A 27,670-nucleotide genomic window follows, 5' to 3' on the forward strand; every position below is an offset into this window, starting at 1 on the left:
CAGCAGCCACTCGGGCGCTTCAGCATTGTACTCCGATTCCTGTTCACCACTGGTTCCACACGTCACCATCTATGAGTAAAAGGGCCTGAAGGCTGTGCTCTGCTTCCCTAGAGGTTCACCTGGCCAGCCAACCACCTGGGCAATGGCGCTGTGCAGGCCACTGTCCCCAGGATGGGTCACCCAAAGGGCCCCTCCCTCTTAAGCTTCCAGCACCCCCCCCCCCCGGGATTTGCCACCCCAAGAACTCTCCAAGTGTGGTGGTTTTAGTTAGAACAGCATGAGTAACAAGAGTGGTTGGGGAAGCTTGTGCTAAAACAGCTTTGACAATGGGCCGGGGAAACAAAACCAGGTTATGCTTCTGGGTGTGACAACTTGGATCCCAGTGGAGGGAGTGCTCCCCCTGCCAGATGCCCTGGGGGTGAGGGGAGCACACGAATTGGGAGCTGTTAGCCTTCCTTGCGGGAGCTGCGTTTACTTTGCCAAGAGCAGCTGGGATGCGGGTGGCCCCATTTCCCCTATCCACCTACCAGATGTGCCAGGGAAGCATTTCTGGGAGTCCCGGTCTATCTCAGCTGTGCCGCCAGGCTGCCAGTCTCTCCCCCTGGGAAGGCTTTCCTGGTCCCACCATTGGTAACATTTGGGTAGCAACCAAAGCTGCCGCCTCCACTGATTTCAATCTCCCACCCCTGTATTGATTTTTTTCTGCTCCCTGATTTTTTTTAAACTTAACCTTCTGAGGTGATTCACTTTGGACTGGAAAGGGAGGATGGAGACCTTTTAACCGCACAGTCTTTAAGGGGTTCTGGAGAGCCACGGGTTTCCCTGCAGGTTTGCAATCTTCACAACCTTCCTCACTGGTTTCTCTTTCTGACAGGTGAATGGCAGTCCATGACAATCCAGTGTCAGTGACCTTCAGGCTATGATTTGCAAGTCCTGTTGCTGGCCAACCCTGGGAAGATACATGGGAGAAATGGGTGTGCGGGGCATCCAGTGGGCAGCAAATGAGCTTGTGCCGGAAGAGACAGAGGGGCTGGGCAGTGGGGTTGATTGCTGGACAGAGAGCCTGTCCTGACTAGCAGGAACCACGCCGAGATGAGGAATAAGTCTCTAGCGTTTTATTACTGCTATAGTAGACAGAAAATCCTACCAAACTGAAGAAGCATGGGAAAACCCAGACAAAAGTCATGGCGGGTCTGTTCTGGTTCTCTTTGAATGACAGCTCAAACTCTCTCTACTACGGACGCGTTTCCCCCCCTGGATAGGGGCCCCCTCCTGCTCACCATCAGTACTCATGACAGAGCCCCCAGCCAGGTGTGGGTTGCCCATGTGGGAAAGCAGCTGCAGGCAGGAGGGTGACTTGGGACCTCCCAAAGGGGCTGCATCAACCCATCAAGGCTGCTCTTTAGTCAGGATGGACTTGTTGATGTCCCACCTTTCCTCCAGGAGCTCAAGGCAGTTCCTCAGCCCTCAACCCTCCCATTTTTCCCCACACAAGAGTTGTGTGGTCAAGCAGGGGAGGGGGGGGGGGGCTGGTGCCAGTCCCACACCTGGCTGGCTCGGTGATGGATGGTAGTTACCTGTGATTTATGGAGAGTCTTGACAAGTTCAACGCTGAAGCCCTCACCTCATCCTTCACCCAAGCACTGTGTTTCGGGATCCCCTTAGAGGAGAACATCTCACCTACACCTGCTCCCCAAGGCTGTTGTCCCTCGCTTGTTTTCCTCTAGGATCCTGAGACTGAGATGCAGGTTGCTGTTCACCCAGAACCAGTGGACCCACAGTGGACTTGGGGAAGTGACTGATTGCCCCACCTCGAACTCTGGAGCTGAGCTGCCCCACCTGAGCATGTGGGGCTTCAGCCTTGGGGCCGCTTTGCTTGGGAGATGCTGACTTGCAACTCTGGCAACTTTCTGCCAATCTCTCCGTACCTGTTTCGACAAAAGCATTGTCTTGCTTCGATGAAAGGTGGTGCCTTGTTTTGACCTCTCCCCCCTCCCCCTCCGCAGTTGGAGACCAGTGAATGTTTGATTCAGAGTGCAAAAGTGAGGCCACCTTTGTGACTCGGAATGGCGCGAAATAGTGCAGGACGCTGCAATTGCCTAAGAGCAAATGGGGGTTAATGGTGGAGGGGAAACTTAAGCAGGCAGCAGTGGTCCATCTTATGCCAGCTGCGTGGAGGGATTTGGCTGGCGGCCTGCCTGGCCGCGTCAATCCAACGGCGGGCATCTACCGCGCTGGTGATGCGGCTTCCTCGCCGAGGGCGAAGTGCCGCCCTCTGGTCGCAGCGGGGCGGGAAGAGGCTACCCCAGTTGGATTTGCGCCTGCTGCGCGTTCTTCAAGGCAAGCGAGACTGGGAAAGGGGTGTCCGCCCCTTCTCCGAACGGGCGCGGGCTTGAGTCAGCGGAGAGCCTGCCCAATCCTGGGGCGCGAGTGTCGGCCGCCAGCCAATCAGCGACGGGAGCGGGGCTTCCCGGAAATCCTTGCTAAAGAGGCGTGAAGCCGCAGGCCCGTCCCCAAGATGGCCGCTGGGCCCCTTGGTCACGAGGGGGCACGGAAGCTCAGTGCGCCTGCGCGCAGGTGAGTTCCTTCCGGGCATCCCGCCGAGGAGGCCGGCAGGTGAGGGGCGCGGAGGTAGCGCGGCCGGGCCGATGCCCCCCGGCTCCTGTTCCAGGCGCGCCCGAGCCTCTCCGCGGGGCTTGGCAAGGCCTCGTTCCCGGGCTTGGCTCGGCCTGGCGCAGCCCGTCCTCGGGGCCTGCTGGCGAGCCGCGGCGGGGCGCGACCGGCGGGGCCCTCCTTCCCCGGCTCGGCTCTTGCCGAGGTCTCTTGCCCGGGTCTCTCCGTCGCGGCGCCCCACGCCTCGCCTGAAGCGGGGTCCTCCTGCAGCCGGTTCCGTGCCGACGCCGAGATGCGGCTCCTCTGGGCCGCCGCGCTTCGTCACGCCCAAATGCAGAGTTGGGCAGCCGGTGCGGGGCTGAGCGTGCTTGCACAGTGAAATGATTTCGGGCATGAAGAAGGTCACTCCTTTTGGACCAGGCCGGTGTTTCTCAACCGTGGCAACTTTAAGAGGCGTGCTCTTCAACAGACAGCGTGCTGGCTGGGGAATCCTGGGAGTTGAAGTCCACACCTCTTCAAGTTGCCAGGGTTGCGAAACATCGTTCTAGGCTACTGTATTAGAGCCGCAAAAATCCAGTTGTCTAGATATGGTATGCCTAGTACGCATGGTGTTCACATCATCATTGCCTTCGAGTCAGTTTTTGACTCCTGGCAACTGCCTGGACTGGTCCCTGCAGTTTTCTTGGCAAGATTTTCGGAAGTGGTTTGCCATTGCCCCCTTCGCAGGGCTGAGAGAGAGGGACTGGCCCAAGGTCACCCAGCCAGCTTCGTGCCTAAGGCGGGACTAGAACTCACGGTCTCCTGGTGTCTAGCCTGGTGCCTTCACCATGACACCAAACTGGCTGTCTAACTAATAAATGAATAAATAGGTTTGGCTGTAATCATCATTCCTGTATGAGGAAGGAGCCTGAAGCTGGGAGGGGCTTCCTTATGGCCATTAGGGAATTCATGGCTTACAAATGTAGGGATCCCCCCCACCAGCAGTGGCTGGGCTCCCCCCAGATGGCTCTTGGAAGCCCATCCTCACTTGACTTGTCTCTCTTGACAGGGCAGAAGCTGCCTCTTATACCTTCGCAGTCTACCTTCTCACAGACTTTTTTTTTTTTGGTGCCTTCAAGTCAGTGTTGACTCCTGGCAACTGTCTGAGGACAAGTCCCTGCAGTTTTTTTGGCAAGGTGTTTCAGAAGTGGTTTGTCACGGCCTCCTTTGTAGGGCTGAGAGAAAGTGACTGCCCAAGGTCATCCAGCTGGCTTTGTGTCCAAAGTGGGATTCAAATGCACAGTCTCCCGGTTTCTGGATCGGTGCCTTTAACCATTGCACCAAACTGGCTCTCTCACTTTATTATACCCCCCAATTATTTTATTGCCTTATTTGTACACGTTCCAGTATTTTGTATTCTTTTACACTTTAGCAAATCCCCCAAAGCCCCCTCAAATCTGTCCTGCAAGTAATTCCTTCAGGTATAACATCTAGAGAAACATAGCAGTTTGTTATACTTACAGTGGCCCGTTCAAGCTAAAGAGTGACAGTTGTGAAATTCAAGGGTGAATGTTTCTTCTAATTACAACTCAGATTTCAAGTGACAAAGATGCAACGTTTTATTTAAAATTGTCCTTTGAGTGCATCTTTTGCATGAGCTCGGGGATATTGCTTAGTACAGGAGCAGGTTCTGGATCTTTCCAGATCTTTCCGAGGACAACTCTCCTGAGATATTGGCCTGGCGGGATAGGACTAGAGCAGGGAGTTTCACACGTTTTCAGGCAGTGGAACCTGTTAGTTAAAAAAAAAAGAAAAAATCCAGAACCCTGATCAAGAAGCAAAGCTCTTCTGATAAAAGATCGGCTGTGCCTGAGTGAACTTTTCTTTTTTTGCTCTTAGTTTCTTAATGCCATTAAATTTTCATTGAACTCTAGGGCTCCATGGAACATAGTTTGAAACACCCTCATCTAGGGGACAACAAGCTGCCTGTCTATCACAGCATAGATGGCACTACCAAGGAGAAAACCACACCCCACCAGCACCGGCAGGGCAAGCTGCTGTATATAAACAGGGAGCAGACCCCACACTCACCAGCACTGATGATGTTGCCTAGTTGGGTAATGAAACATCTGCGAGAAAACAACCAGGCTCAGAGAGCACCAGGGAGTCCACAGATGGTCAGTTGCATGCCAACTTCATAGAACCTTAGGATTTGGAGGGGTCTTCTAGTCCAATCCCCTGTCCAGGGCAGAAATCCTCAGGCCATCCCAGGCAAATGGCATGTAAGCCTGTGCATTGTAATGCTAATACCCATCTCATAGTCCTTTTTTAAAATTTAAGACATTCTGCAGACAAAGCATTTGCTGAACTATGGCTTGTGTTCCTGTCTATCTCCCTTGTATCGTCAGGTGCTGCTACTGCTGACCAGCTCCATGTGGGGGGGGGGGAAGGTGTGGCAGCCACCATGGATTTCTCCAAGTTCCTGGCTGACGATTTTGAGGTCAAGGCCTGGGTGAATGGGGCCTTCCAGGCCGTGCAGCAGGAAGCCCCGGGCAAAGTGGATGCTCACGCAGCTACCCTGGTGATGAAGTTGCAGCTTTTCATCCAAGAAGTCAACAATGCTGTGGAAGGTGATGCTGCTGTCGTTAAGGGGGGTTCACTTGGGAAGGTTCAAGGACCATACATGGTCCGGGTGGTGGAAGCAGCTGCTTTGTGCAGTTGTGTACAGTTCAGATTATCTTTGGCACTCAGATGTTTCTGCAAGCCAGATATGAAGCCTTGTTGGGGTACCAACTTTACAGATATTGTGTGATACAACGTTTGTGAGGCTGGCTTAAAAAAAATGCTTAGCCTAAGCTTATTTTTCTGCCTTCAGCAAGAGTTTTCCCACTTCCAAATTCTGAAGATTGTTTTCTCTGCTCTCTCACAAGAAACTTACATGCTTTTCATAATTTCAGATACTATGAAATAACTGAAATGGGAAATACAAATTGGAATGTAAAGCAACATTTATATTGTCATTTTTGACATATTCTGAAAGTGAGGAGAAACTGGAATTTCAGTAGCAAGATGGGTATTTTTTATGGATTTTATTGCTAGGTTTAATGATTAACGACTGGTTCCCCCCCGCCCCATTAAATATGGATATAATTCCTTTGCTTCTTTGTGCCAGTAGCCCTTGGACAAGTCTGCTGTCTTCACTTACCACCATTCCCCCCTCCCGCCATTTATGGACCTTCTTGCTTGGCAAAATAGTTTGGGGGACTGGAAAATGTCAGCCAGTTTGGTGATATAACTTTCCATAAGTTTCCTATCTGCCACAGGGGTTTAGAAAGCTGGTGGTTAATTTTCACACTCAGGTTACTTCAGGGTAAAGATGTGGTCCCAAGAAGAAATAGCAAAGTTTCACTGAGGTCTGGTTAACTAAAAATGGTGGTGGTGATGATGATGATGATGATAGGAAGGAGGAGGAGGAGGAAGAGGAATATAGGGTTTAATATAGGGAAGTAAGCAGAAACAGACACTCAGTGAAACTGCGTATTCCTAACTCTTGGTCAGTGGTGGCTGATCTCACTCACTGATTTGAACTGACTGGTCAGATATTAGTATCCTTGCTCTCACTGTGCTGAACAGATGGTGCCCCTTTCGGCCATCTAACCACCTTTTTCTTGTGGACACCCTTCTACTCTCATGGCACAGTTCCTCTGCTTTTGCTGCTGGTTTCCAGTCTCCCCAGAGGTGCAGCCTCTGTCTCTTGTGTTCTGTGAAGTTGGAGCTGTGCCTGACCCATTGGTTCTTGGTTTCCTACAGAGACGAGCCACCAGGCTCTCCAGAGCATGCCCAGAGTTCTGCGGGAAGTGGAAGCCTTAAAGCAAGAGGCAGCATTCCTGAAGGAGCAAATGGTCTTGGTGAGGGAGGATATTAAGAAGCTGGAGGAGGACACCGCTCAGTCAATGCAGGTGCTTGGTGCTCCTCTATGGGCAGGTGGGATGGATACTCTCCTCTTCCTGAACAGTTGCAGCAGAATCGGTAAAGATTAGCATTCCTTAAAAAACAAGATATAACCTTAAAAATTGATGATTTGTTTAAGCTGCAGCACAAATGTTTTAAAATTATATTGAGATAGTCATTGAAATGAATTTAACTTGTCTCTTACACTTGTACCCTGTAAGCTACCCCGCAGTTAAGCCCAGATATTTATTTCTGTTTTTCATTTGAAGGAAGTGGTTTGGTTTAGATTACCTACCCATACTTAGAATCATACAGTAGGAAGGGGCCTCAGAGATCATCTAGTACAACTCTCTGCTCAGTTAGGACCTGCTAAAGCATTCTTCAAAACCCCCAGTGAGGGGAAATCTAAAGAAGGCAGCCTGTTCCATATTTACGCTGAATCTGCTTCCATTGATTTTGGCCCTGCCCTCTGCGGAAAGCTCCCCTATCTTTCGATATTTGGAGACTGCTGCCATGTCTCCCTTTGGTCTTCTCTCCTGCAGGCTAAATATTCCCACTTCCTTTAACCATCCCTTAGAGGATTTTGTTTTCTGTCCCTTCACCATCTGGGTAGTCGCCCTCTGAGTTTCAGTTTGTTGATGTCATTTTAGGCTGTGACAGTCAGAAGGAAGTACAGTCTTTCAAGTGGGTATTTCTACTCTGTCCAAGGCAGAGTAGTCTGGGAAAATTAGTTCCTGTGGTCTGGACTCTATGCTGCTGTTAGTACCTCCCAAAATAGCATTTGCCTTTTTAGCAGGAGCATCACACTATTGGCTCATGTTCAACCTGTGATGTATCAGAACCTATTGGCTCTCAGACCTTTGGCAGAATTAACATTTCCAGTAGATGTCAGGGTAGCTAAAATCTCCCATTGTCACTGCTGCAGGTCTCTTGAAAGATTGGAAGACTTATCCATATCTTCTGTCGATCCTATGCCTTATGCTTTCCCCCACATTTGTGCTGTGTGAAAGCTTGAAACAGGAAACATTGCTGTGTTAAAACCACAGGGTGGGCTGGTTCCGCTTCAGACTTCTGGTCTTGGAGGGCCCTGGCTTGCCTCTCCTACCACTGTTGGATGGGGGGTGTTTTTCACGGCAAGAAAATGTTGACATCCAATCTAGCCTGAACTGAAAACTGGGTTGCTTGCTCAGAGTCATGGAGTTAAGTCATCCTTGGTGTTGATGGCTTCCCTCCATATGCAAATAGGTGACGTTATATTTGAATATCATACGCAAACCACAAGAAATTAGTTTCCAGTATGCTGAGCCTTTTTTGATCTGAAGCAGAACCAAATCAGTTTTAGACTTCATTGTAGTCGGATCAGAAAATATTTCAGGATGGTTCTGTGGAAAGCGCCTCGGTGAGAAGAGGGTGTTTTGGATGCTTGCAGCTGGTGAGGCTCAGAAGCCCTCAGTGGGTCATGGCTGTGGAGAGATTTATTGGTCAAATGAGCCACGCCATTTTTAATGGCCAGTTAAAAGGATCTTCCCATGCTGAATAGACAGTGCGCTGCATTCACAGCCATAAAATGTGGGCTTGATTACTCTCTCAAAGGGCTTTAAAATATTTGTGCAGCAATTTCTTGTTCTGCTTATGGGATCCTTGGAGGTCCTTCCAAGCAGGGCTTTCCTTACTTTTTTTAAAGAAGTGGTGAGCAGAATTCTGGAATTATACAGTGCTTTGCTGTACAGTTGGTTTCCAACAGTTGTTTGCTTTTTGAAAACAACAGATCAGATTTTATGTTGTTGGGATTTGGATGTTCTTGAGATGAACATTTATTATTCCTTTCAGGTCTTAGTCAAACTCGATCATGTGAAATCCCGAATGCAGCTAGCTGTTGACTCCCTCCAGGAAGCAGACAAGTGGACCACCCTCAGTGCAGACATCGAAGAGACATTTAAAACACAGGTATGTCTATATTTACAACTGCAGACAATATCCTCTAAACAGATTAGAATGCCTAAAGGCTGCTCAGAGAATGGAGCTGATAGATCAACTAATTTATCATAATTTGGGGACTTCATAGAATCCTAGTGTTGGAAGGAATGTCAGAGGTTATCCAGTCCAACCCCCTGTTTAGTCCAGAATCCACCAGAGATCATCCCATCTCTGTTCTAAAACCTCCAACAGAAGATAGTTCACTAGTTCACGTGGCAGTCTGTTCCACTGGCTGACAACTCATACGGTCAGAAAGTTCCTCCTGATGTCTAGCCTGAACCTTCTTCCTTATAGTTTTAAACATTGGTGTTGCTCTTGGGGCAATAGAGAATAACTCCACTTACTCCATCATCTGGAACTGGAAGTGTGACTAATGGTAACTGTGATGGGTTTCAGAAATCATAATACAGGTAGTCCTTGACTTATGACCATTCGTTCAGCGACCATTTAAAGTTATGATGATGCTGAACGAATGGTAGTTACGACTGGTCAGGCAGTATGACTGTCAGGTAGTTATGACTGGTATGGTCAGGCAGCCTCTGCCAAAAGCGCAAGAGAACTAGTGTGATTTCCCCCCCAAAAGCCACTTCTCTTTTGGAATTCTTCATTAATGACGCTCGGGAAGCTGCTTGCAGGTTTTGTTGATGGATTAATTGGTTTTATTTGTATAGCCACCCATCTCACATATGTGACTCTGGGTGGTGCATACAATTAAAACAACAAAAAACAAACAAAACCATTGAAAAACAAAACCATTGGAAACTATAAAGAAAACCAAAACACACGGGAGAGATTTAGGACCCTATGCTGATTCTCTGTTTTGGGCTTTTTCTCAACATGAAAATGAAGCAATTTCTTTTTTTCTTTGATTTTTAAATTAAAGTCTTCCTCCCACTGTGGACTTTATGGTTTCACTTTTTAAAACTGTTTTTATTGAATGTTTTAAAGAAAAAATATGAAGCAGAAAAAGGGAAAGTTGTTTTTCTTCCTCTGTCAAATGTTCTGTCTCACCATTAGAGTTTTTTCTTGATTGATTTGAAAGCTTGACACACAACTGTGCTGCTGTATATATTTCATTAAAATACTAAAGTGTTGTTTGGCTGGGAATTGTAACTACAAGATTGTTAGCATATAATTTCAATTTATGTCCTCGAGTTGCTAGTTTAACTCCTGAAATTTTATTTTCTTGACGTAGTTTTGTTGCCCCTGGCTCTAAGGCCAATAAAAATAAAGGAGGAGAAAGAGAGGGCAACCTTTTCTACTCTTCTGGAGGAAGGATGTCCGGGAATAGTAGGGAAGGGAGCGGGGAAGGGGGCCTTGCTTGGAAGCACCAAGCCTAACCAGGCTGCTTTCCTCTCCTGTCTGGGCCAGGATGTGTCTCTGATCTCTAACAAGCTGACCAGCATGCAGAACAGTCTGGCTGTGCTGGTAGACACGCCGGACTATTCAGAGAAGTGTGTGCACCTGGAGGCACTCAAGAACCGCCTGGAGGCCTTGGCCAGCCCACAGATCGTCTCTGCTTTCAGCACTCAGTCTGTGGGTAAGAGCACTGTGTGGTCTTGATGCAATGCGCCTTTTGTGGTAGGGGGGCTGGAGAGCAGAGAGGCACTTCTAGCATAGTGGCCTTTCCCTGCAAATCCAACCCAGAACTGCACAATGGGTGGCTTGCTGGGAAAAGTGACTGTTGCTCAGGTTTAGGGGAGATTCAGAGTCGGTTACAAAGTGCCATCACAAAGTAAGCTTGATGCTGTGCTGAACGAAAGTCATTGGGTTTTGAAGGCTTAAGCCAGCCTAGCTGAGAGGGTCCTGTGGAGCGTCTGAAAGAAGCACAGGCTGCGAGTTTAGCAAGACTCTGCAAAAAAGAATGGAGCTACTCTGCAAGGTTTCCAGACATTGGGCTAAGCTGGTACATGAGACAGGCGTTCAAAGGAACATTTGAACATTGGCAGTCAAGGGTCTTGGCAAATATGTCTTTAACATACACTTATACAAGTTTCTTAAAGCAGAAACAAACATAAGACCTCAAAGTGTTCCTATAACAGGGTTAGGAATTTGTTCAGATACTACAGACAGTTGGATAAAGTCAATATCGCTAACGCCAGGAAAATAAGAGAAGAGGTCCTGGCATCTCAGCTGTGCTTGGAGAATTGGGCAGTAAATCCAAATGCCAGGTGGTGGGTGGGACCAGGGTTGGGGTTCGGCTTTGGGAGGAGATGATCAATCGATAGAAAAGAACCGTTGCTGGAGAAAGGACATCGGCAGCTTTCTTCATAGCAGGGCTCCTGTCTGTCGGCATTGGTCTGTGGAATTGATGTTTTGTGTGATAGAAACCTAGAATTGCCAAATGGCTTTAATTATGTCATCCGGGGCAACCCAGGAAAGAGACCTGTGGTTGCCTTGGTTCCACTGCCTAAGTCCATTAGTCCGCATCCCGTCCTTTGGGGCAATACAGCTCAGTTCCTGGCCTCCTACTTTGCCCTCTCGGTGGTAAATGGTGTAGCTGGAAACTCTATAACAATCTGTTTTTTAACATCCCCTCAGTACTTTCTCAGAAATCTAGAGATGCCCACAGGCCACTGAGGGTTAAGGACCTCGAATCTGGACTATATTTTTGTTCTGCCACGCCAGGTGACTTGGTCATAGCTCTCAATAATCGAAAAACGAAGCCACCCATGTGTAGTGCCTGTGGTGGATTGTGGCCCCTTCTGGGACCCAGGATGTTGGCAAGGCCCTTCTTGGCTTGGTCTTTAGAGTCTCTGAAGAAGGAACTGACTGAGGACCGTTGGTAGAATCGGAGAGGTTGGGTCTGGGGAGAGGCCTTTTTGTGGATGGGCAGTCCCAGGCTTAAACTTCTTAAAGGGGTTCTGCTTTTTGTGGCTTTTGAAAGCTTGATACTTGTGATGTGTATTTCCAGGCCTGTTGGGGGCATGTGAATTTGCCCTGAGTGTTCCCGATGGGGCAGGTTTGAAGTTACCATGGGATCTCTTGGAGTTGTGCCACAGGGCTACCAGCAGGGGGCAGACTTGTGCCAAGCATGGGCTTTGGCTGGCCTTGCATGGAGCGTGGCCCTCCCTCCCTACAGGGGTTGCCAGGATCACCGCCTTGCAAGTGACAGGCCACGCAGCATTTGTCACGTGCTCAGACCCCCTTCTGTGGGAGCCACGGGGTACCTGTCAAAAGCCTCCCCTCCCCACCAGGCTGGTGTGGTGCTTCTGAAGAGGGTTCCCAGGCAGACCTCTTGCTCTCAGGGGCTTTGGAAGTGAGAAAGGGCCGTTGTGGTTGGAGGGAGGAAGAGAAGATGGAGCGTGAAGCCAGATGCCACTGCCCCACTCCCTGAGAAGACTCTCCTTACTCAGATGCTCCCTGGGAAGCACCCTGAACCTCCGGGAAGTGTTGGCTTATTCCCCATACTGTTGGTCCCGAAAGCAGAGTCCCCTCCTGGGGGATGGATACTGGATACTGCAGCGTGTGCCAATGGCCATCTGGCCTGCTGGGTGCAGGGGCGAGGGGTGCGTGGGGTCCAGGCCTCCATGCTCAGGGTTTCAGGCCTTTGGGTGGGTGGAAGCACCTGGGCTGGATTAAAACAGAGGCCGAACCTGCTTTCTTCCCAAGGCAGACTGATGGATGAAATCTGTGCTTCTTAGATCAGGCCCGGCTGTTTGTGAAAGTCTTCACGGAAATTGACCGAATGCCCCAGCTGCTGGCCTACTACTACAAGTGCCACAAGGTACCGGGTTCCTCGCGGCTGTTGAAATGGACTGGCCATTCTTATTCAGCCCCCATGCTTGGGCTGCATGAGAGGAAAACGTGGGCACAGTTTCTGAAACTGCCCCTCGCTGATGATGATCGTGATGCCTTCCGGAGGCAAGGGTTGGCCTAGTCCACTATGTCCCACCAGATTCCAGGTCCACGCAGGGCAATGGGGTGCTAGGGTATGTAGGTGGGTGTCTTCCTCTGTGTCCCCAAAAAGATGAGCAGTGTTCAATTTGGTTTGAAAGCCCTGTTCAGGAAATCTGTCCCCGAGATGGGGCGCCCCAGTCCAGCTCTGTTCCTCTCCCTCTCGGTTCCAATGGAGAGCCACGAGGGGTCATTCCAGGCCTGTGTGGGTGCTCACTAGTCCAAACAGCATGAGAGACTGAATTTTGCACCTCTTCCTTTTTAGTCCTAAAACTGCGTAAGTGTGGAAGATGAGGGAAGCGGATCGAGAAGCCTCTCTCCTCTCTCTCCTGCTTCTTCCTTTTCATACCTTGTTACTTGCCATGCAGCTTGTGGCTTTGCCCATTTTACAACTTATGCAACACTCTTGACAAGGCGAGGGGTGCATTCTGGGGACAGAAGGCTGGTCCCACTGCGGCCCAACCCAGCCTAATCCCCTTCACTTCGCTCCTGGCTGACCGGGATGGGGCTGCATGAGGAATCTGAGGCAACTGTTGGCCTCACAATCTCACAAATCCCACAGGTGCCCAGCAGCTGCTTTGCTGCATTCACAGGTGGCTCTGAGGATGCTTTTGAATCCCCAGGGGTCTTATGTGTAAATTAGAGGACAGAGGCCGTATTGTGAACGTTGGTCTCTAGAACTGTTGGACTCGGTTTATGAACTTCCCAGCAAAGGCTTCGGGCCTCTGGTCCTCGTGGCAGCCCTGTGATGCGGCCACAGCTGAGGCAGCCCAGCAAGGTGAAGCGGCAGGGGTCTGGAGCTTATCTGATGGTGGCGGATTCTCACTTTCCTCCAGTTTTCACCCTCATCTTCTGTGTTTACTGACAAGAAAAAACATCTTCTCAGGGCCCCCCTAAATGACCTTAACCTGGACGAGATGCTGACCTTCTCCCCTGCTCACAGGTGCAGTTGGTGGCAGCATGGCAGGATCTGTGCCAGTCAGACCTCCTCCTGGATCGGCAGTTGACCGAGCTCTATGAGGCGCTGCTGGGGATGTGGCACTCACAGCTGCAGTGGACCACACAGGTACAGCTGTGCTGAGGGGGGAGGGCAGGGGAGGGGAGGGGACCAGTGGTCTGGAGCCTCGTGTGCTGGTGCTTGGGGGGAGTTCAACCTCTCGCAGTCGAGGCAGGGGCAGCCAGGGGGTGCGGGTTCTCTCCCTGGGCATCCCTGCAGCCCTTTCTCTCCCTTCATCTATTTGAAATTTGGCAAGGTTGCTCAGCCAAGCCGTTGAGGACTTGCAAAACTCCAGTTTCTGGCCTTGCCTGATGATGTGCCCCCATCACCCCAGGGTTTCCTCAACAGCCATTGTAGCTCAATTGGATTTAGTGCCTCAGGAACGTTCCTTGCAAAATTAAGCTGTTTACGTCTCTTTACGTGAAAACAGCTTGCACATAAACTAACTATTGGCAAACGGTTTGCCTTATGCTCCTGATTCCCCAAACATGCCACCAGTCTGTGGTTACATGAGTGTGAGATGTTGGGATGGGATACAGAATCAGATATCCTTGTAACCCTCTCCTGGTGTATACTTTTAGGCAAGTTTCTGCCCATAGTGGTGATTTTGTTGACAGCACCTGAAGTCTTCCTAGGCAGCCCAGCAGTAGGAAAGGGCCTCTTACCTGTTTTCTGACAAGGAGAGCCAGAATTGGTACTGCAGAAATGTATTGCTTAAAACGAAGGGTCCTTCAGTGGGGAGCAGGGACCAGAGTGGCTTTCGTTTGCTGGAAGCTGAGTCTTGGCAGCAGAGCAGCACGGCATGCAGAGGCCAGGTGCAGGGGCATGGTCCCTGCGGAGTCGCAGCTGTGGTCATCTTTTGCAGGAAAACCAACAGACAATTTTGAGGTGCCCTAATCTGGTTTAATGCCTTAAACCAGTATGAAGTAGTTCATAGCCCAGAGTCTGTTAAGACTGGGGAAGGCTGGAGATCTTGTTAAATAAACAAATGGTTGCTAATTAATACTTCATTATTGGCGGAATTTAAGCCACAAAAGCTTGTGTTGTAATAACTTCACTGTTCTCTGAAATGCCAAAGACTTTGCTGCATCAGGGGCATCAAATTAGGACAGCCATAAGGCGCAGTTGGTCTGCTTGTCTACAGTAAGATCACAGGTTATTGTCCCTCTGGATCCCTGAAGGACTTGGAGATGCCCAGTTGAACAGTTGGCACCTCACTGCAAATGGCCCAGTGCTTTTCTTTAAGAAAAGGCACTGGCTTGTTCCATCATTTGGAGTGGGGCTTTACTTGCGCCTCTGGCCTTTAACTCCCCTGCCTTTTCTGCAGCAGCTGTGCGCCTGTGACCAGAGCAGGTAGGCAGGTACCCAGCTTCACCCTGGTGGCAGAGGAGCTGAGCGTCCTTGCCTGTTCCATAGCACGGCCGGAAATCTGTTGCCTTCGCCCTGGCAGCACAAAGGAACTGGGTCCCCTGGTGGCAAACTGGTTTGCTGGAGTTTTGGTAAGCAGTGGCCAGTTTGACCAGATTAGGTTTCTGAGGCTTTCACCTGTGAAGGGGAGAAGTGATGCTTATCTCTGGGGAGGCCGGTCAGGGAAACTGGAAGGAGTTTCCTGGGCCGTCTTGGGCTGATCTTGCTCACTTGACAGATTGCGCTGCCCCACGCCCGTTTCCCACGGATGTTCCTCTGCCTCCACGAGGCCCAAAGGGGCAGCCTCAGCTATGAATAACACCAATGAAAGGGCGAAGAGCAGCTCCTTCCGACTCTCAGCAAGGAAACAGGATCCTCTTTGGTGCAGAGTTTAAATGAGAAGCATGCAATTCTTTCGGAGACACTGTACCACTCAGACGTGGATTGGAGGGCTTGCCTGGGTGTGAACGACTTCTGCTGGTTTGGGTGTGGCCTCCTTGGTTTCCCCGGCTATCTCCTTCCACCCCTTCCACCGGAGCATCTCTTTCCAGCCCCCCCAATCTCGAAGGGATTCCCAAAAGTGGGGGCTGTTTCCGAGGGACAGTCTGCTTGTCTGGAGCTTCTGCAGGAGGTGGGGGGGCTCATTGATTGTCGCCCACTTCTTGTCTCTCTGTCCACATCTGCTTCCCTGTTCCTGACGGCTCGTTCTCTTTTCGTAATGCCACATACAAAGGAATCTAAATATGTACTAGCCACGCCCAGCCCTACAGGCAGAAACTGGCAGCAGTGCTCTGCGTCTGCTGGCGCCCTTCGTTAATCATGAGAAAGTCTGAAGCGTTGTAAAAATGCTAGGTGGGATGTAATAGTTGTTTAAATTTCTTATCAGGGACTTATATAGGAATAGGGCTAAATGTAAACGCCAGGGGAGTTCGATGCAGTTCTGTAGGAAGGCAAGGAAACCCCCTGCAGAAAGCCTTAAGGCCGCAGCAGGTGTGGAAGCAGCCCGTGTTGAGTGGGGGTGGGCTGGTGGGCATGAGGAAGAGGCTTGGGCTGGCTCCTGCCGACTCTGCGCGGCACAGTGGGAGGGGAGGGAAAAGGCGGGAGCCTTGCACGATTCTGTTGCTCAGAAAAGGGTGGCTCTGGTTGTCTTGCAGGGTCAGTTTCCTGGTCTGTCTACCCTGCAGGGCTGACAAGTTCACTGCGTATTTTGAAGATGAATAATGAATGAAACATTGATGTTAAACTTGGAATTTTTGAAATTAGGTAGGACTTCGTTGCTTTCTTGGCACACCTAGCACATTTCCTCCAGTTCATCACGCTTTTTCTATTCTGCCATGAAGCTCGGTCTGGAAAATCTGATCTTGCTAATTTCGAAACAGGAATTACTAGCTTCAGTTTGACGCCAAGGATGTTCCAGGACCCAGTATGGAAATGTACAGGAGGCTTATCGAATTTTATCATCTCTCTTGCTGACAAGTCACCCTGAAGCATCGGCCTAATGGGTTTTTTATGGTAAAATCGGCCTGCCTGTTCATGGAATTTTACAAGGTCCAAAGTACGTAATCACCTGTGTACCTTAAAATTCTGTGATTCAGCTGCAGCCTTTGCAGTCAATCATGAAAACTCATGGATCTCAGAAGGGTTTTTCATTACTGTTTTTGGTGCAGCTGCACAGGCATGGTCAAGAGGCAATGGTTTTTAAGCCTCTCTGACTACATCCCTCCTCGAAATGATCCTGACATAAAGTCCTCCATAAAATCCACCCGGGTCTTTCTCTTTCTGCCACCAAAGCGGTTGGAAGGACTCCAGCACCCTCTGGAGTGAGATGAGGGGGCTCCTTTGTGAGGTCTTGCCTGCTGGGTTCTTCCCCTGGGCTTAGCTGGCTTTCCCCCTCCAACAAATCAGCACCCTCCTGGACTTTCTTCCCAGGTTTGCCACCTGCCCTGCCAGGCAACAGGGAGTGTGGAGCAGGGAGGGCAGAAGTGGGCAGCAAGGGGGAGAATCCCCACGAATTCCTCTCTTCCCCACAACAGAGGGGACCGGGGGACCCTGCAGTGCCTCATTTGAGGGAAATCAGATCCTTCTTTCCTGTTAGAAAACTCAAGAAGGGCTGGCTGTGAGGGGGCTGGTCTGGAGTGTTCTTGAGGCTGCCAGAAGACCATAAAAAGGGCCCTTCCCAGTTCGGAGTGCAGGGAGGCCAGTGGCTTTCCCCGCCCTCGGAGCCCAAATTGCCCAGCTGGCTTTTTTTTATTTTAAACATTAATTGTAGCAATAGAAGAATCACAGCACTGCAAACTGCAGCAAATGATCCAAGCTCTGCTAAAGCAGTTCCTGTTATCTCAGTTATTGGGCATCTAGTCATTATAATTTTTAAGAGTACTGTCGAAAATACACAAGTCAATAAATACAGAGGAGTGCGACGATAAGGATTAAATCTGTTGCTCCCTCCAGTTGTGGAATTTTGGTCTGCGACCTGCCCACTCCATCCTTCAGCTGTATCACAGCGAGCCGAGACTGGGAGCCCAGCACGTGAGCTGCAGCCTGGCTGGCTCGTTCAGAGCAGGAGCAGTCAGGACTGGCCGTTTTAGGAAGACCCCCTTTTGGCAGGAACGAGTTGCAGGATGGTGGGCAAGAGCCTTCCCTGGTTCTGACAGATGTTTCAGCATGTGATTACATTTCCCAACAAAATAATGAGGAATTAGCTGTGGTTAAAAATGTGCAGGAGGCAAAGAGGGTGGAGCCCTAACAACTCCCCCATCTCATTTACCTAGTGTATCTTCTGATAGATTTTAATTGAAGGCGCTTCAGGATCCAGTCTTGACTGAGAAGCAGAACATAAATGTTAAGGGGGGTCTTGTAGGCTCAGCACCTCCTCCTTCTGCAATTGGGTTTGATAGACTAATCAGTTTTTCAGGCAAGGTGTTTGCCATTGAAGACAGCCTAGTTTCCTTTGGGAGTAGCTGCTGCGCCCCCTGTTCCTTGCAAGCCTTCCTGATTTGGGAATAATCCCGTGCCCTGCGTGGAGCCGATGGCCTGGAGGACCCCCTCTTCTGTCCCTTCCTGCAGATGGAGGAGACGGGCAGAGGAGGCGTGGTGGTCTTGATTGCTGGGCAGGGACTTGGTGGTTTGGTGGCTCTCTAATGGCCGGAGAGCAGAAACTGGCCCAGGGTGCCGCTGCCCACCGAATCCGTCTTCTTCCCCCCGTCTTGGGCAGAGCGCCAGGCCTGCAGCTTTGATGGGCCAGAGGGGTTCTGTGCACCTTCCCCTGCCAGACCCTAGACGGGGTTCCTTGCACCCCGGGGCAGCTCAGAAGAGCCAGAGTTGGTTCCAACGTAGCTGGGATGCTGCACCAAAGGCAGAGTTGCGAGGCTGCCGCTTGCAGGGTTTCCCCACAAGAGTCATCTGGATAAATACGCAGACTAAAACTATTCAAAGCTGCACAAAAGGCAAGAAGAGGCACTGGCACCCAGTTCTAGAAGCGGCCTCCTTTCGGTCTTGCCGGGGCCTCTGTTCAGCAGGGCTCCTGAGCAGCTCTGTCCAAGCCTCCAGTCCTGCTCCTCCTCCCTTCCTCCCGCAGGTTTTCCAGAACCCCCACCAGGTCGTGACTGTCCTACTGCTCCAGGTGCTGGGCGCCCTGACACCCTCCGTCCCCACCTGCCTCAGTGCCGACATGGACCGGTGTGGCCCGGAAAGCAAGCTGAGTCGACTCCTGGAGCTGTACGGCACCACTGTCTACTTTGCCCACGGGCTGGAGGTTGCCATGCTGCCCAGTCTGAGTAAGCCTTTCCTTCTCGGGCGTTGCCCTTGGACCATCCTGCTCCAGTGCCCAGAGGCGTGACTTTTTTTTTTTTGTCCCTTCTGTAGAGGGATTGTGTTCCTTTATGGGAACACAATTTGTTAATATTCCTTTGTTAGTTACATAACACTTGTACCAAACTTTGTTTAACTTGATTGGGCAGTATTGTCACAGCTCTTAAGGTGTTTGCCAAAGCAGAACAATTTGCACTCTTATCTTGAGTAAATACTACTTAGCACTTCCAATTTTTGTAAAGGTTAACTGGTGCTCAGCCCCTCCCTTCCCTCCAGCCGCCCTGGAGGCCTTTGGCAAGGCCTCTGTGCCCCCCTCCGTATGTGCTGCGGGGGGGGGGGGGGACCAGCGGCAGGGCAAGGGCAGGGGCAGCAGAGGGCAGGCAGGAGAAGTCCCCCCCCATCTGGGCTGGAGCTGCTCCCTCGCTAAAACGCAGGATGAAGCTCTTGCCCCCCCAGGACACTTTCCTGAAGGTGGCCATTCAGAAGGAAATGTGAGCCAACCCTGGCTGTCTGCAGGCATTTTCTGGAGGAAGACATTTTCTGAGTCGGTGTCTTGTTATGGGGGGGGCGTGGCGGTGTTTCACATTCCGTAGGCCCTCTCCCTCTCCCCACTAAATAAATAAAAACAATACAGCAGTAAATGTTTAGTGGGGTGGAAGGATTTGATTTTAAAGTACACCTTTTCCCATACAAAAGACTTAAAGCACTTTCTTCGAGTTGTTATATCAGCTGGTCTTTTTTTGAAAGCTAAGCTTATCGGCCCCTGAGCTGCCTCGCAGCTTCAGCCCTCCGTCCTCCACACTCTTCATCGAGTTTGGAGAAGGGCCCCTGGAGAGTCTGGGGAGCAGAGAAGGGCCTTCTGTGTCCGCAGGGGAGTTTTTCAGCACCACTGTTGGCGCTGGAGGGTTTTGTGGGTCTTTTAATCTCTCCTCTCGCCCCAGGCTCGTGTTTTGGCGTGAAAATAACCTGGGCAAAGCAGGGGGAGATGTGAGCAATGTGGGGAATCCCCATCATGCCACTCTGGCTGTGACGCTGCGCTTTGTGCTCTTAGGGGCGTGTAACTTGGTGAAGGTGGCCGAACTGGTGGACGCCGTCTTCGGCCCTTACAAGCCCTTCCAGCTGCAGTACCGGGCCTTGGAGGAGGAGAATCTGCTCATCCAGATGAGTGCCATCCCTCTGGTAAGGGCCCTTTGTCTTCTGCCCTGAGAAATCCTGCAGTCGTCACGCACAATTGTTTATCTACAGTCCACTTTTGTAGCATGTGAAGTGATGAACAGGACTTAAAGAACTCCAAGTCCCTACTGTAAGTGAAGATTTTCCACTGTTGGCCTTCATAGATGGAGCAGAGCTTCTAGAACAGTGTTTCTCAAGCTCAGCAACTTTAAGATTGTGTGGACTTGGCTGCCTGGGGAGTTCTGGGAGTTGAAGTCCACACATCTTAAAGTTGCTGAGTCACACTGTTCTAGAAGATCCCAGCCTCTTCCCAGGGACCAGGTGTGGGTGAAAATGGGAGCTTTGGCAAGGGCTTAACAGCAGCTGCCGTGCTCGGCTTCCCTTTCGCCTTTTCTGGGCTTGTAAAAAAATGCTGTTATTGGCTTAATTGTCTCACACTTGGGTCGATTCTGCATGAGCTGTTGTGGACTTGAAAGAGAAGGGGAGGCTCAGAAGCAATCACAGTGAAACGGCTTTGTAAGCCACCGAGAATAAATACACGGCGAAAGGAGTGAGAGCCCGTCCAAGCCAAGTCCCAGACAGGAGGCCGCCTCCAAACCTTGCAGGGTTCCGTTCATGGCAAAAGCTGATTCAGCCTGGAAGGTTTCCTTCACCAGTGGCCTCCTGGCCCCCCTTGAGAGGGGTCCATCTTTTTGTGGAATATGGGCCTGTAACAAGCTTGAAAGCTTGGGGGACAGCCCAAAGGATAGAATAAAACTTTTTTCTAAAGAAAACTTAAATTAGGAGGTGCAAAGAAAATCTAGTGTTGCTGGCCTTCCCCACTCAACTTCAGACGGGTGGCTGGGTGCTGCAGTTGTCATTTTGGGAGGACGGTGACTGAGACAGGCCAGACTAAGTTCCACATGTGAGGAGCAAGGAGATTTCTTATTTTGTCCTCTTGAGCTGGGAGTGTTTACTGCCTCTTTTTTAACCATGTTAAACAACCTTGGTTTACACTACATTTTCTCTGTTTTCTCCCTCAAAGTGTTGAGAAAGCAAGGCATCGGTTTCTGGCAGCAGCCAGGCATTGACACCTGGTGCTCTCAGGCAACGGGAGCTGCAAAGCAGTCTTGGGGGTCTTGGCTCCCCTCCCCTCCCCTCCCGCTACTTAAGCCCAGTCCTGTTATGTCAAGTGGTGAGGGTATGCATGGATCTTTCCCACCAATTTCTGGTTTGGCTGAAGAAGAACCCTGGACTTTTCCCATAGAAATTAGGCCTGTTTTACAGAATATCCCCTCTTTGAAGCATCGGAACGGCCCCATCCTCCAGGGGCTTTGAATGCTTCCTCAGTGCTCCAGCCAAGCAAGGGGATCCTCTGTGCATGTGGAGACAGTGGGGGACAGTCTTTCAGAGGACTTTGCTCGCGGCACCAGGCTTCCTGAGGAGCCCTTTCAAAGGCCTTGCAGACCCCCAGTGAAAATGGCTGCCTTGTTCCCAGTTCTACCTGATTTGGACCGGCTGCCCTGCCCCTCCAGAGCGGTGACCACGATCTTGCCTCCTGTGCAGGAACACGGGGAAGTGATGGACTGTGTCCAAGAGCTCAGCCATTCCGTGAACAGGCTCTTTGGCTTGGCCTTGGTGGCTGTGGACAACTGTCTCACGCTGACTGACGGGCTGGGCGTGGGTGGGCTCCTCACTGCCCTGCAGGCTCTTTTCAACAAGTAAGTCCTTGGCCACAAGCGAAACACTTGTGGAGAGCGGGGAGGCTGTCTCAAGACCGGGAGCATTTTGATGCTCCACCGGCTGAACACCTCCACCCCTGCGTGAGTGGTGAGTGGGGAATTTTGCTCCAAGGAGGACGGGTTAGGAGGTGGCTGGGACTCCAGTGCCCCATGGCGTTTCTTCTGCTCCCCATGGCCATGAGAGGGAATGACTGATGCCATCTGTTCCCCCCCTGGGTCCTGCCTGGGGCTTCACCAGTGCGGAGCAGAGGCAGGCTGGCCTCAGGAGGAGAACTGGCTTGGCCCCCTGGGAGCTTCCCTTCCCGCCTGGACTGCTGGCCGGCCCAACCCGCTCCTGGCGTGGGAGCATTCAGCCACGTGGGCCCTGGGCTGGCTGACCCTTCACCTCTGACCCTTCTTTAGATACGCCTCGGACTTCAGCAACACCCTGCAGTCAGTCAGGAAGAAATGCCAGTTGGATGACATCCCTTCTGATTCCCTCTTCCAGGAAGACTGGACCGCTTTTCAGAATGCAGTTCGGTGAGAAAAATCCCTTCTGTAAAAGATGAGGGCGTGGAAGGCAGGCGTTTCTGGAGAGCCCAGCATTGTTCCTTCAGCTGAACAAGATTTTAAAAGGAAATTTAGTTTGACCGTCTTTGGCACTCCCATTGTCTCCCTTTCTCTTTCCCCCTTTTTCTCTGGTTAACCACAGCATTCTGGATACACACACACACACATGAGAACGTGCATGCTATGCCCTAGGAGCAGGTGGAGGGGCATTTGTTCACAAACAATAATGGATTCCTCAAGCAAGTGAGCCATGCCATGAGCTGTAAAGAAGGCTCACGCTTCCTCGCTGTGTTGGGAGCAAATAATGCATTCTGTGATTCTGCCTAGGAGAGACGGGGGGGTAACTCCGGGGCCCTTTCTGTCCAGGCATGTGGCTTCTCGTTGCTGGAAAGAAACATGCCTGTGCTCTCCCAGGGCCTATCAGTGGAGGATGGGGGCTGGGGGGGCAGTGATGCCACAGGCATTTCTCTCCCTGCAGAATAATTACCGCCTGTGGGGAGCTCCTGCGGCAGTGCAGAGACCTTGAGCAGCAACTGGCAAACAGGTGGGCTTGCTGGGCAGAGGGGTCCTGGGACTGCCGCTCAGAAGGGGACAGGGTAGAGGCAGACCCAGCCCCGCTCCCGGTCTCCCGTCCGACACCAGGCAGGGCACCAGTGCCACGCACCCCTCCAAGTCCTTGAAGAGCAAGGACACTGGGGCTTTCATGTCAGGACCCTGCGGTGTCCTCAGCCCAGGCTGCTTTGTTTCCGGGTCCCGTCGCAGGATCCTCTCCGCAGCAGGGAAGTTCCTCTCAGAGTCCTACCGTCCCTGCAGCCTGAGTGGCTTCCAGGATCCTGGCCCAGAGAGGCAGAGCCACACCAAGAACCCCTGGCAGGAATACTGCTACCTGCAGCAGGAGAGCCCAGCGGAGTACGCCGCTCTGCTGGAGACCCTTTACATGCTCAAGGTGGGTGCAGCTGGCCTGCGGGTTGGCAGAGGGCATCCCTGGACTGAGCCTTTCGCTCACCCCTGCCCGAAACAGCTTCCATGTGTGCCCTGGCAGGGGCAGGGGGTGCTGCCTCTGGGTGTGGCCCCTCCCTGCAAGTGTTTGCTTTCTCCGGCCCCTTGTGTTCCCGCACCTTGTGCACTCTCCCAGAGGGGGCGGGGCTCTTCTGCTCCCAGACCAGCTCCTCACCTGTGGGGGCCAGAACAGCCTGTGCAGTTCGGTTGCCATACAGTCCTGGGGGGTGTTGTTCATCGGGTTGTGGTGAGTCTGAAGTCTCTGCACTGTGACTGTGAAAACACCCCCCTCCTCCTCCTCCTGTGGCTGCTGCCGGTGAAAGGCCTCTAGATCCTTCCGGGCTCTTGGGCAGTTTTGCAGGGAGGCAGACCCAGCCCTGCTCTCACCCAGCCGGCACAGGGGTGAGAAGGGGATGCTCCGGACGGATGTGGGGCTGGAAGTGACAGCGGGGAAGCAGGGAGGTTTCAGTTCCGTTGCCCTGGAGGGCCCTGCCTGTTTCTGCAGTGGGCACTGCTTCCGCAGGGACTCTGACGGCACCCTGCCCCCTCTTCTCTAAGAATAGGTTGGGTTCAGCAAGTGAGATAAAAACACAGGGCAAGGCCCCATTCTGAAAAGCTTGCAAAACAGAGGGCACATTTGCCTGGTGCTCCAAAATCCCAAACACGGGCTTCAGGGTTCTGGGGAGCTGTGCCAAAGCCAAAACCCGCATACTATTGCCGAGGAGGCCTCTCCTTGCTTGGTGGGCCCTGCCACATGGGCAGAGCCACGAGAGGACCATCTTCCAGGCAGCCTTCTCCAAAATGTGGTAGCCCCAAGAGAGCTTGCAAGTAGCACCTCGGCCAAAGCTCCTGCCGCAGAGACCACTCAACCCTCTAGGGGCAACCCTTGCGCCTGATCCTTTAGGAGGATTGTAATTCCCCCCCCAGAAGAGCCCCTCCCTTCTCTGAACATGGTTATCCTCACCCAGTTCTTCAATGTCTGTAGGCTCCGGTGTTGGGCGTCCTCTGCCTCCAAGAGAAATGAAACGGCTTCGTGGCCTCGGGCTTTGGCGCCTCCTGGGGGGTCCCTGTAGGGGGGAAATGGCCTGGGACCTTGCATAAGCCGAAAACGTGGCTGCCGGTGCTTCAAGCGGGCAGCCTCTCGTCGTCTGTTGCTTCACCAAACTCTGAGACTGCAACAATTGCCCTGGCGTCTGTCTTGTTCTCAGGGTTACCACTCAGGGTGGCTGGGGGGGTTTCAGGTCCCCCCCATCTGGCAATCATGTGGAACTCATTAATGAGGAAGGTCCCTCACCCTCCAGCTGAGGCTGGGTGAGCTCTCTACACTGCTTTGGAAGCGGTAGGGCCCGTTTGTGTGTCGCAAGAGAGAAAGGGGGACCTGACTGGCTTCTCTGGGCTCTGGCCCCCCTCCCCTCCCCTCTCCCAGGAGAAAGGGACGAGCCACAGTTTGCTCTCTGTGCCACGCTCCGCCTTCGCTCGCCTCAACCAGCTGGCCCATCAGCTGGCCTTCGACTCTGTCTTCCTTCGCATCAAGCAGCAGCTCCTCTTGGGGGCCAAGATGGAGGTGAGTGTCTTGGGAGTGGTCAGCAGGGCCAGGAGGTGGGATCCCCAGAGAGGACCACGGGGGAGAGCAGAACGAGGGAGGGTCACTTTGCATGATGCGGCAGCCTCTGACTGTGCTGTGGTGATGAGAGTCCATCTGCTCTTTTGCGCCAGAGCTGGAGTGCAAGTAGCGCGGGGGAGATCCTCACTGATGACCTACCCGGCTTCAGCCTGACACCCCTGGAATATATCAGCAACGTAGGTGGAAGCGCGAGTGCTGCTGTGATGCGAGGGGTGCACACATGTCCCCAGAAGATGCTCCTCACCCTGCCCTGCCCTGCCCTGACTTGGCAGCTGTCGTCAGCGTTCAGGAGGATGGCAGTTTCCAGAGCCTGGGCAGCCTAGAAGGGTCAGGAGCTTGCTTGGCCCCTGAGCCAGGGCCCCCTCGGGTTCCAGTCTGGTCCCCTGTGAGTGCGACTCGTACCTCTGAGGAGCCGGGCAGGGAAGCCCTCCGAGGGCTGGATCGGGGTGAGGCAGCTCAAGGTCCGAGGGGTCGCTCTGTGGGGGTTGAGCTACAGAGAGGAGCCCCCAAGGGCGAGGGGAGAGGAGAAATCTCGGTCTGAGGCAAGGCTTGGCTTGCCCCTCTTTGGCCTCAGGATGTGCCTTGGGGAAGAATGTGCAGATCACATCCACCATCTTTCCACCATCAGAGAAAAGGTAGGCAGTTGGCAGGTCTTTGGAGAGGCAAGAGTGACCCCATTTTCTGCCATGAAAGGCTGGGGCTGCCTGACCAGCTGCTCTCCTTCCTCCCTCTTAGATTGGCCAGTACATCATGTCCCTCCCTCTTCACCTGGAGCCTTTTGTGACCCAGGAGGACCCGGCGCTGGAACTCGCATTGCATGCTGGGAAGCTGCCCTTCCCTCCAGAACCAGGTGGGAAAGTTACCAGAGCCAGGAGGGGTCCTGACCACCCCCACCCACCCAGCAAGTGGCCTTTGCCCAAAGAGGTATCTGCAGGACAGCTCACACAGGCAGTGAGCCAGGCATGGGCATTTCAGGGCCCCGTGGTCCCCAGCCGCCACCCCTTTTGTCCTTGCAGAGGATTCCGCACACACCCCCATCCCCAGTTAGTCCCTCCTCAGCCTGCCCTAACGACTGGCAACCCTTCGAAGGAAGGAGCCCACAACAGCTGCAGGGCGATCATTGTTTGTTGTTCTCTTTCCCCCAGGCGATGAGGTCCCTGAGCTGGACAACATGGCAGACTATTGGCTGGGCGCTCTTGCCAGGGCCACAATGCAGACGTACTGCGAGGTCATCCTACAGATCCCTGAGCTCACCCCACACTCCACCAAGCAGCTGGCCACGGACATCGGTGAGGGAAGAAAGCAGTTGGGATGTGTGGGAGATAACCAGGTTATGCCCTGCAGCTGGATGGAGTCCTGAAGGCCATCAAGCCCCCTCCCCTGCTCAGAACCCAGATTCAGGCCTCCCTGGCAGATGGCAGTCTGGCTGCCCTTTGAAAGTCTCCAGTGAAGGGCAGCTGACCGGCACATTGGCCCCACTGTCACACTGCGCTTGCATGGCAATCTGCCGTCCTGGATCTTAAATCCACGTCCTGCATTTTGGGAAGGATAGTGGGGATCCTTTCAAGTACATTTAAGAGCATCATTGTGCCCACCCTGCCTTCTTGAGCTAAGGATGCCCAGCTCTGTCAGCCTCTCTTCCTAGGACCTAGCTTCTAGCCCCACCGTCATCTGCTGACCTCCCAGTCTGTCTGGATGCCGTGGTGCTCCAGCCGTTGTCCTGGGAATCACCCTTGCTTCCTTCTCTTGCCTTGTCAGCCCAGTCTCCCCCAGGGGAGCTCAGACGTGATGCTGCCCATTTGCCTTACAGAGTATTTAATCAACGTGATGGATGCTTTGGGCCTTCAGCCTTCCAAGGCCCTGCAGGACACTGTGGCCCTCCTGAAGACCAAGCCGGAAGATTACAAGCAGGCGGCCAGGAACTTTCCCCGCCGCCTGGCTGGCAAAATCGCTGCCATGAGGCACCTGGATTGTTGAGCTGCTGACTTTGTGGCCCGAGAGCGGCCCCGTTGCTGCACCTAGCCAGATACCCTGGAAGGGCCTGGATGTGCCCAGTGTCCCCTCTGTAGAGTCCTCTCCTTGCTTGTGTAGGGGAGGAAGAGGCCAGAAAACAGATGTGTGTGTTCAGACACATTCTGTAAGTACTCAATAAACCCCTTTAAAAGGCACCTCTTACCTGGTAGCTGGTGAAAAAGGGCATTTGCAGCCAGCAGCCCCTCCTTGCAGGAATCACACCTAAGGGCAGCGGAGACTGGAGGGGGCATCGGGACGGGGGCAGCTTCAGAAATGGGGTTCGACCAGGCTCCCGAGGAAGTCGGCTGGGCTGGCCAAGGGTGGCCGGCCTGAGGAGCAGTTGTGGGGAAGGGGGTACAGTTGCCCATCGCCTGCTTTATAAGGGTGTTCCTTTTCTGCTGGGGGCTGGCTGGCCTGAAGCCTGCTGTGCACCAGGGGCCCAGACAAGGGCCCCTGCTCAGGGATGTTCCTGCGCAGCAGGCAGAACCCGCGTGGCCCTCTAAGCAAGGCGGAAGCCAGTTCTGCAGGTGCAGCCACAAGGCTGAGGCTGGGCGAACTCTGCACAGCCCAGCCGCAGTGTCATGCTCCTTCCTTCCTCTGTGGGAAAACCCAGCTATGCTGGGTGTACAGCTGCCAGTCCTCCAAAGCCCTAATTAACTCTCGCCTTGGCTGAATCTGGGACATGCAGGAAGGCCACCGTCGCCCTGTCCAACTGGCTTGTCTGCAAGGAGGCAACCTCAGCGGCGACCTCAGTGACCAGCCCAGGACCAGATCTGAGGGTCCAGCAACAGCCCAGGAAAGGAAGGGCTGCCTGGGAGCCCCCTGCAGGCTGGAAGAGGTGGTCTGGGGAGAGGACTGGATGTGACTGGGCCAGAGGCAGCTTTCGGGGGGGGGGGTTGGGGGCAACAAGCAGCTTGTGGACTCGGAGTCCAAGAAGGAAAGGGGGTGTTCTCCCCAGGT

General features: G+C 52.6%; 1 protein-coding gene across 4 annotated transcripts; it reads left to right on the forward strand.

Moving 5' to 3' along the window:
• The first annotated feature begins 2,447 nt into the window (after window positions 1-2,447).
• COG7 (component of oligomeric golgi complex 7) lies at window positions 2,448-26,863 on the forward strand. Of its 4 annotated transcripts, none has more exons than XM_063314656.1 (18): window positions 2,448-2,577; window positions 5,001-5,222; window positions 6,403-6,551; window positions 8,374-8,490; window positions 9,892-10,060; window positions 12,165-12,247; window positions 13,361-13,483; window positions 18,399-18,597; window positions 19,683-19,810; window positions 21,350-21,504; window positions 21,928-22,044; window positions 22,553-22,618; window positions 22,837-23,020; window positions 24,500-24,637; window positions 24,790-24,873; window positions 25,433-25,547; window positions 25,843-25,986; window positions 26,508-26,834. In XM_063314656.1, the coding sequence occupies exons 2-18, from the start codon at window positions 5,057-5,059 to the stop codon at window positions 26,672-26,674; spliced, it is 2,304 nt and encodes a 767-aa protein (XP_063170726.1). In that variant the 5' UTR covers window positions 2,448-2,577; window positions 5,001-5,056; the 3' UTR covers window positions 26,675-26,834. The 4 variants fall into 4 exon arrangements, with proteins under 4 accessions (XP_063170726.1, XP_063170725.1, XP_063170727.1 ...); XM_063314655.1 differs by having other exon boundaries at window positions 2,498-2,616; window positions 26,508-26,863; XM_063314657.1 differs by lacking the exon at window positions 2,448-2,577 and adding an exon at window positions 2,900-2,988.
• The last annotated feature ends 807 nt before the right edge of the window (window positions 26,864-27,670 follow it).

The sequence above is a fragment of the Candoia aspera genome, chromosome 14, assembly GCF_035149785.1.
Source record: "Candoia aspera isolate rCanAsp1 chromosome 14, rCanAsp1.hap2, whole genome shotgun sequence".
Lineage (NCBI taxonomy): Eukaryota > Metazoa > Chordata > Lepidosauria > Squamata > Boidae > Candoia > Candoia aspera.

Bases quoted from the DNA above. Each gene is read 5' to 3' on its own strand.
- COG7 (XM_063314656.1), top strand. From the start codon at position 5,057: ATGGATTTCTCCAAGTTCCTGGCTGACGATTTTGAGGTCAAGGCCTGG. The intron at 21,505-21,927 runs GTAAGTCCTTGG...ACCCTTCTTTAG, and splicing joins CTGCAGGCTCTTTTCAACAA to ATACGCCTCGGACTTCAGCA. The intron at 24,874-25,432 runs GTAGGTGGAAGC...CCTCCCTCTTAG, and splicing joins CCCTGGAATATATCAGCAAC to ATTGGCCAGTACATCATGTC.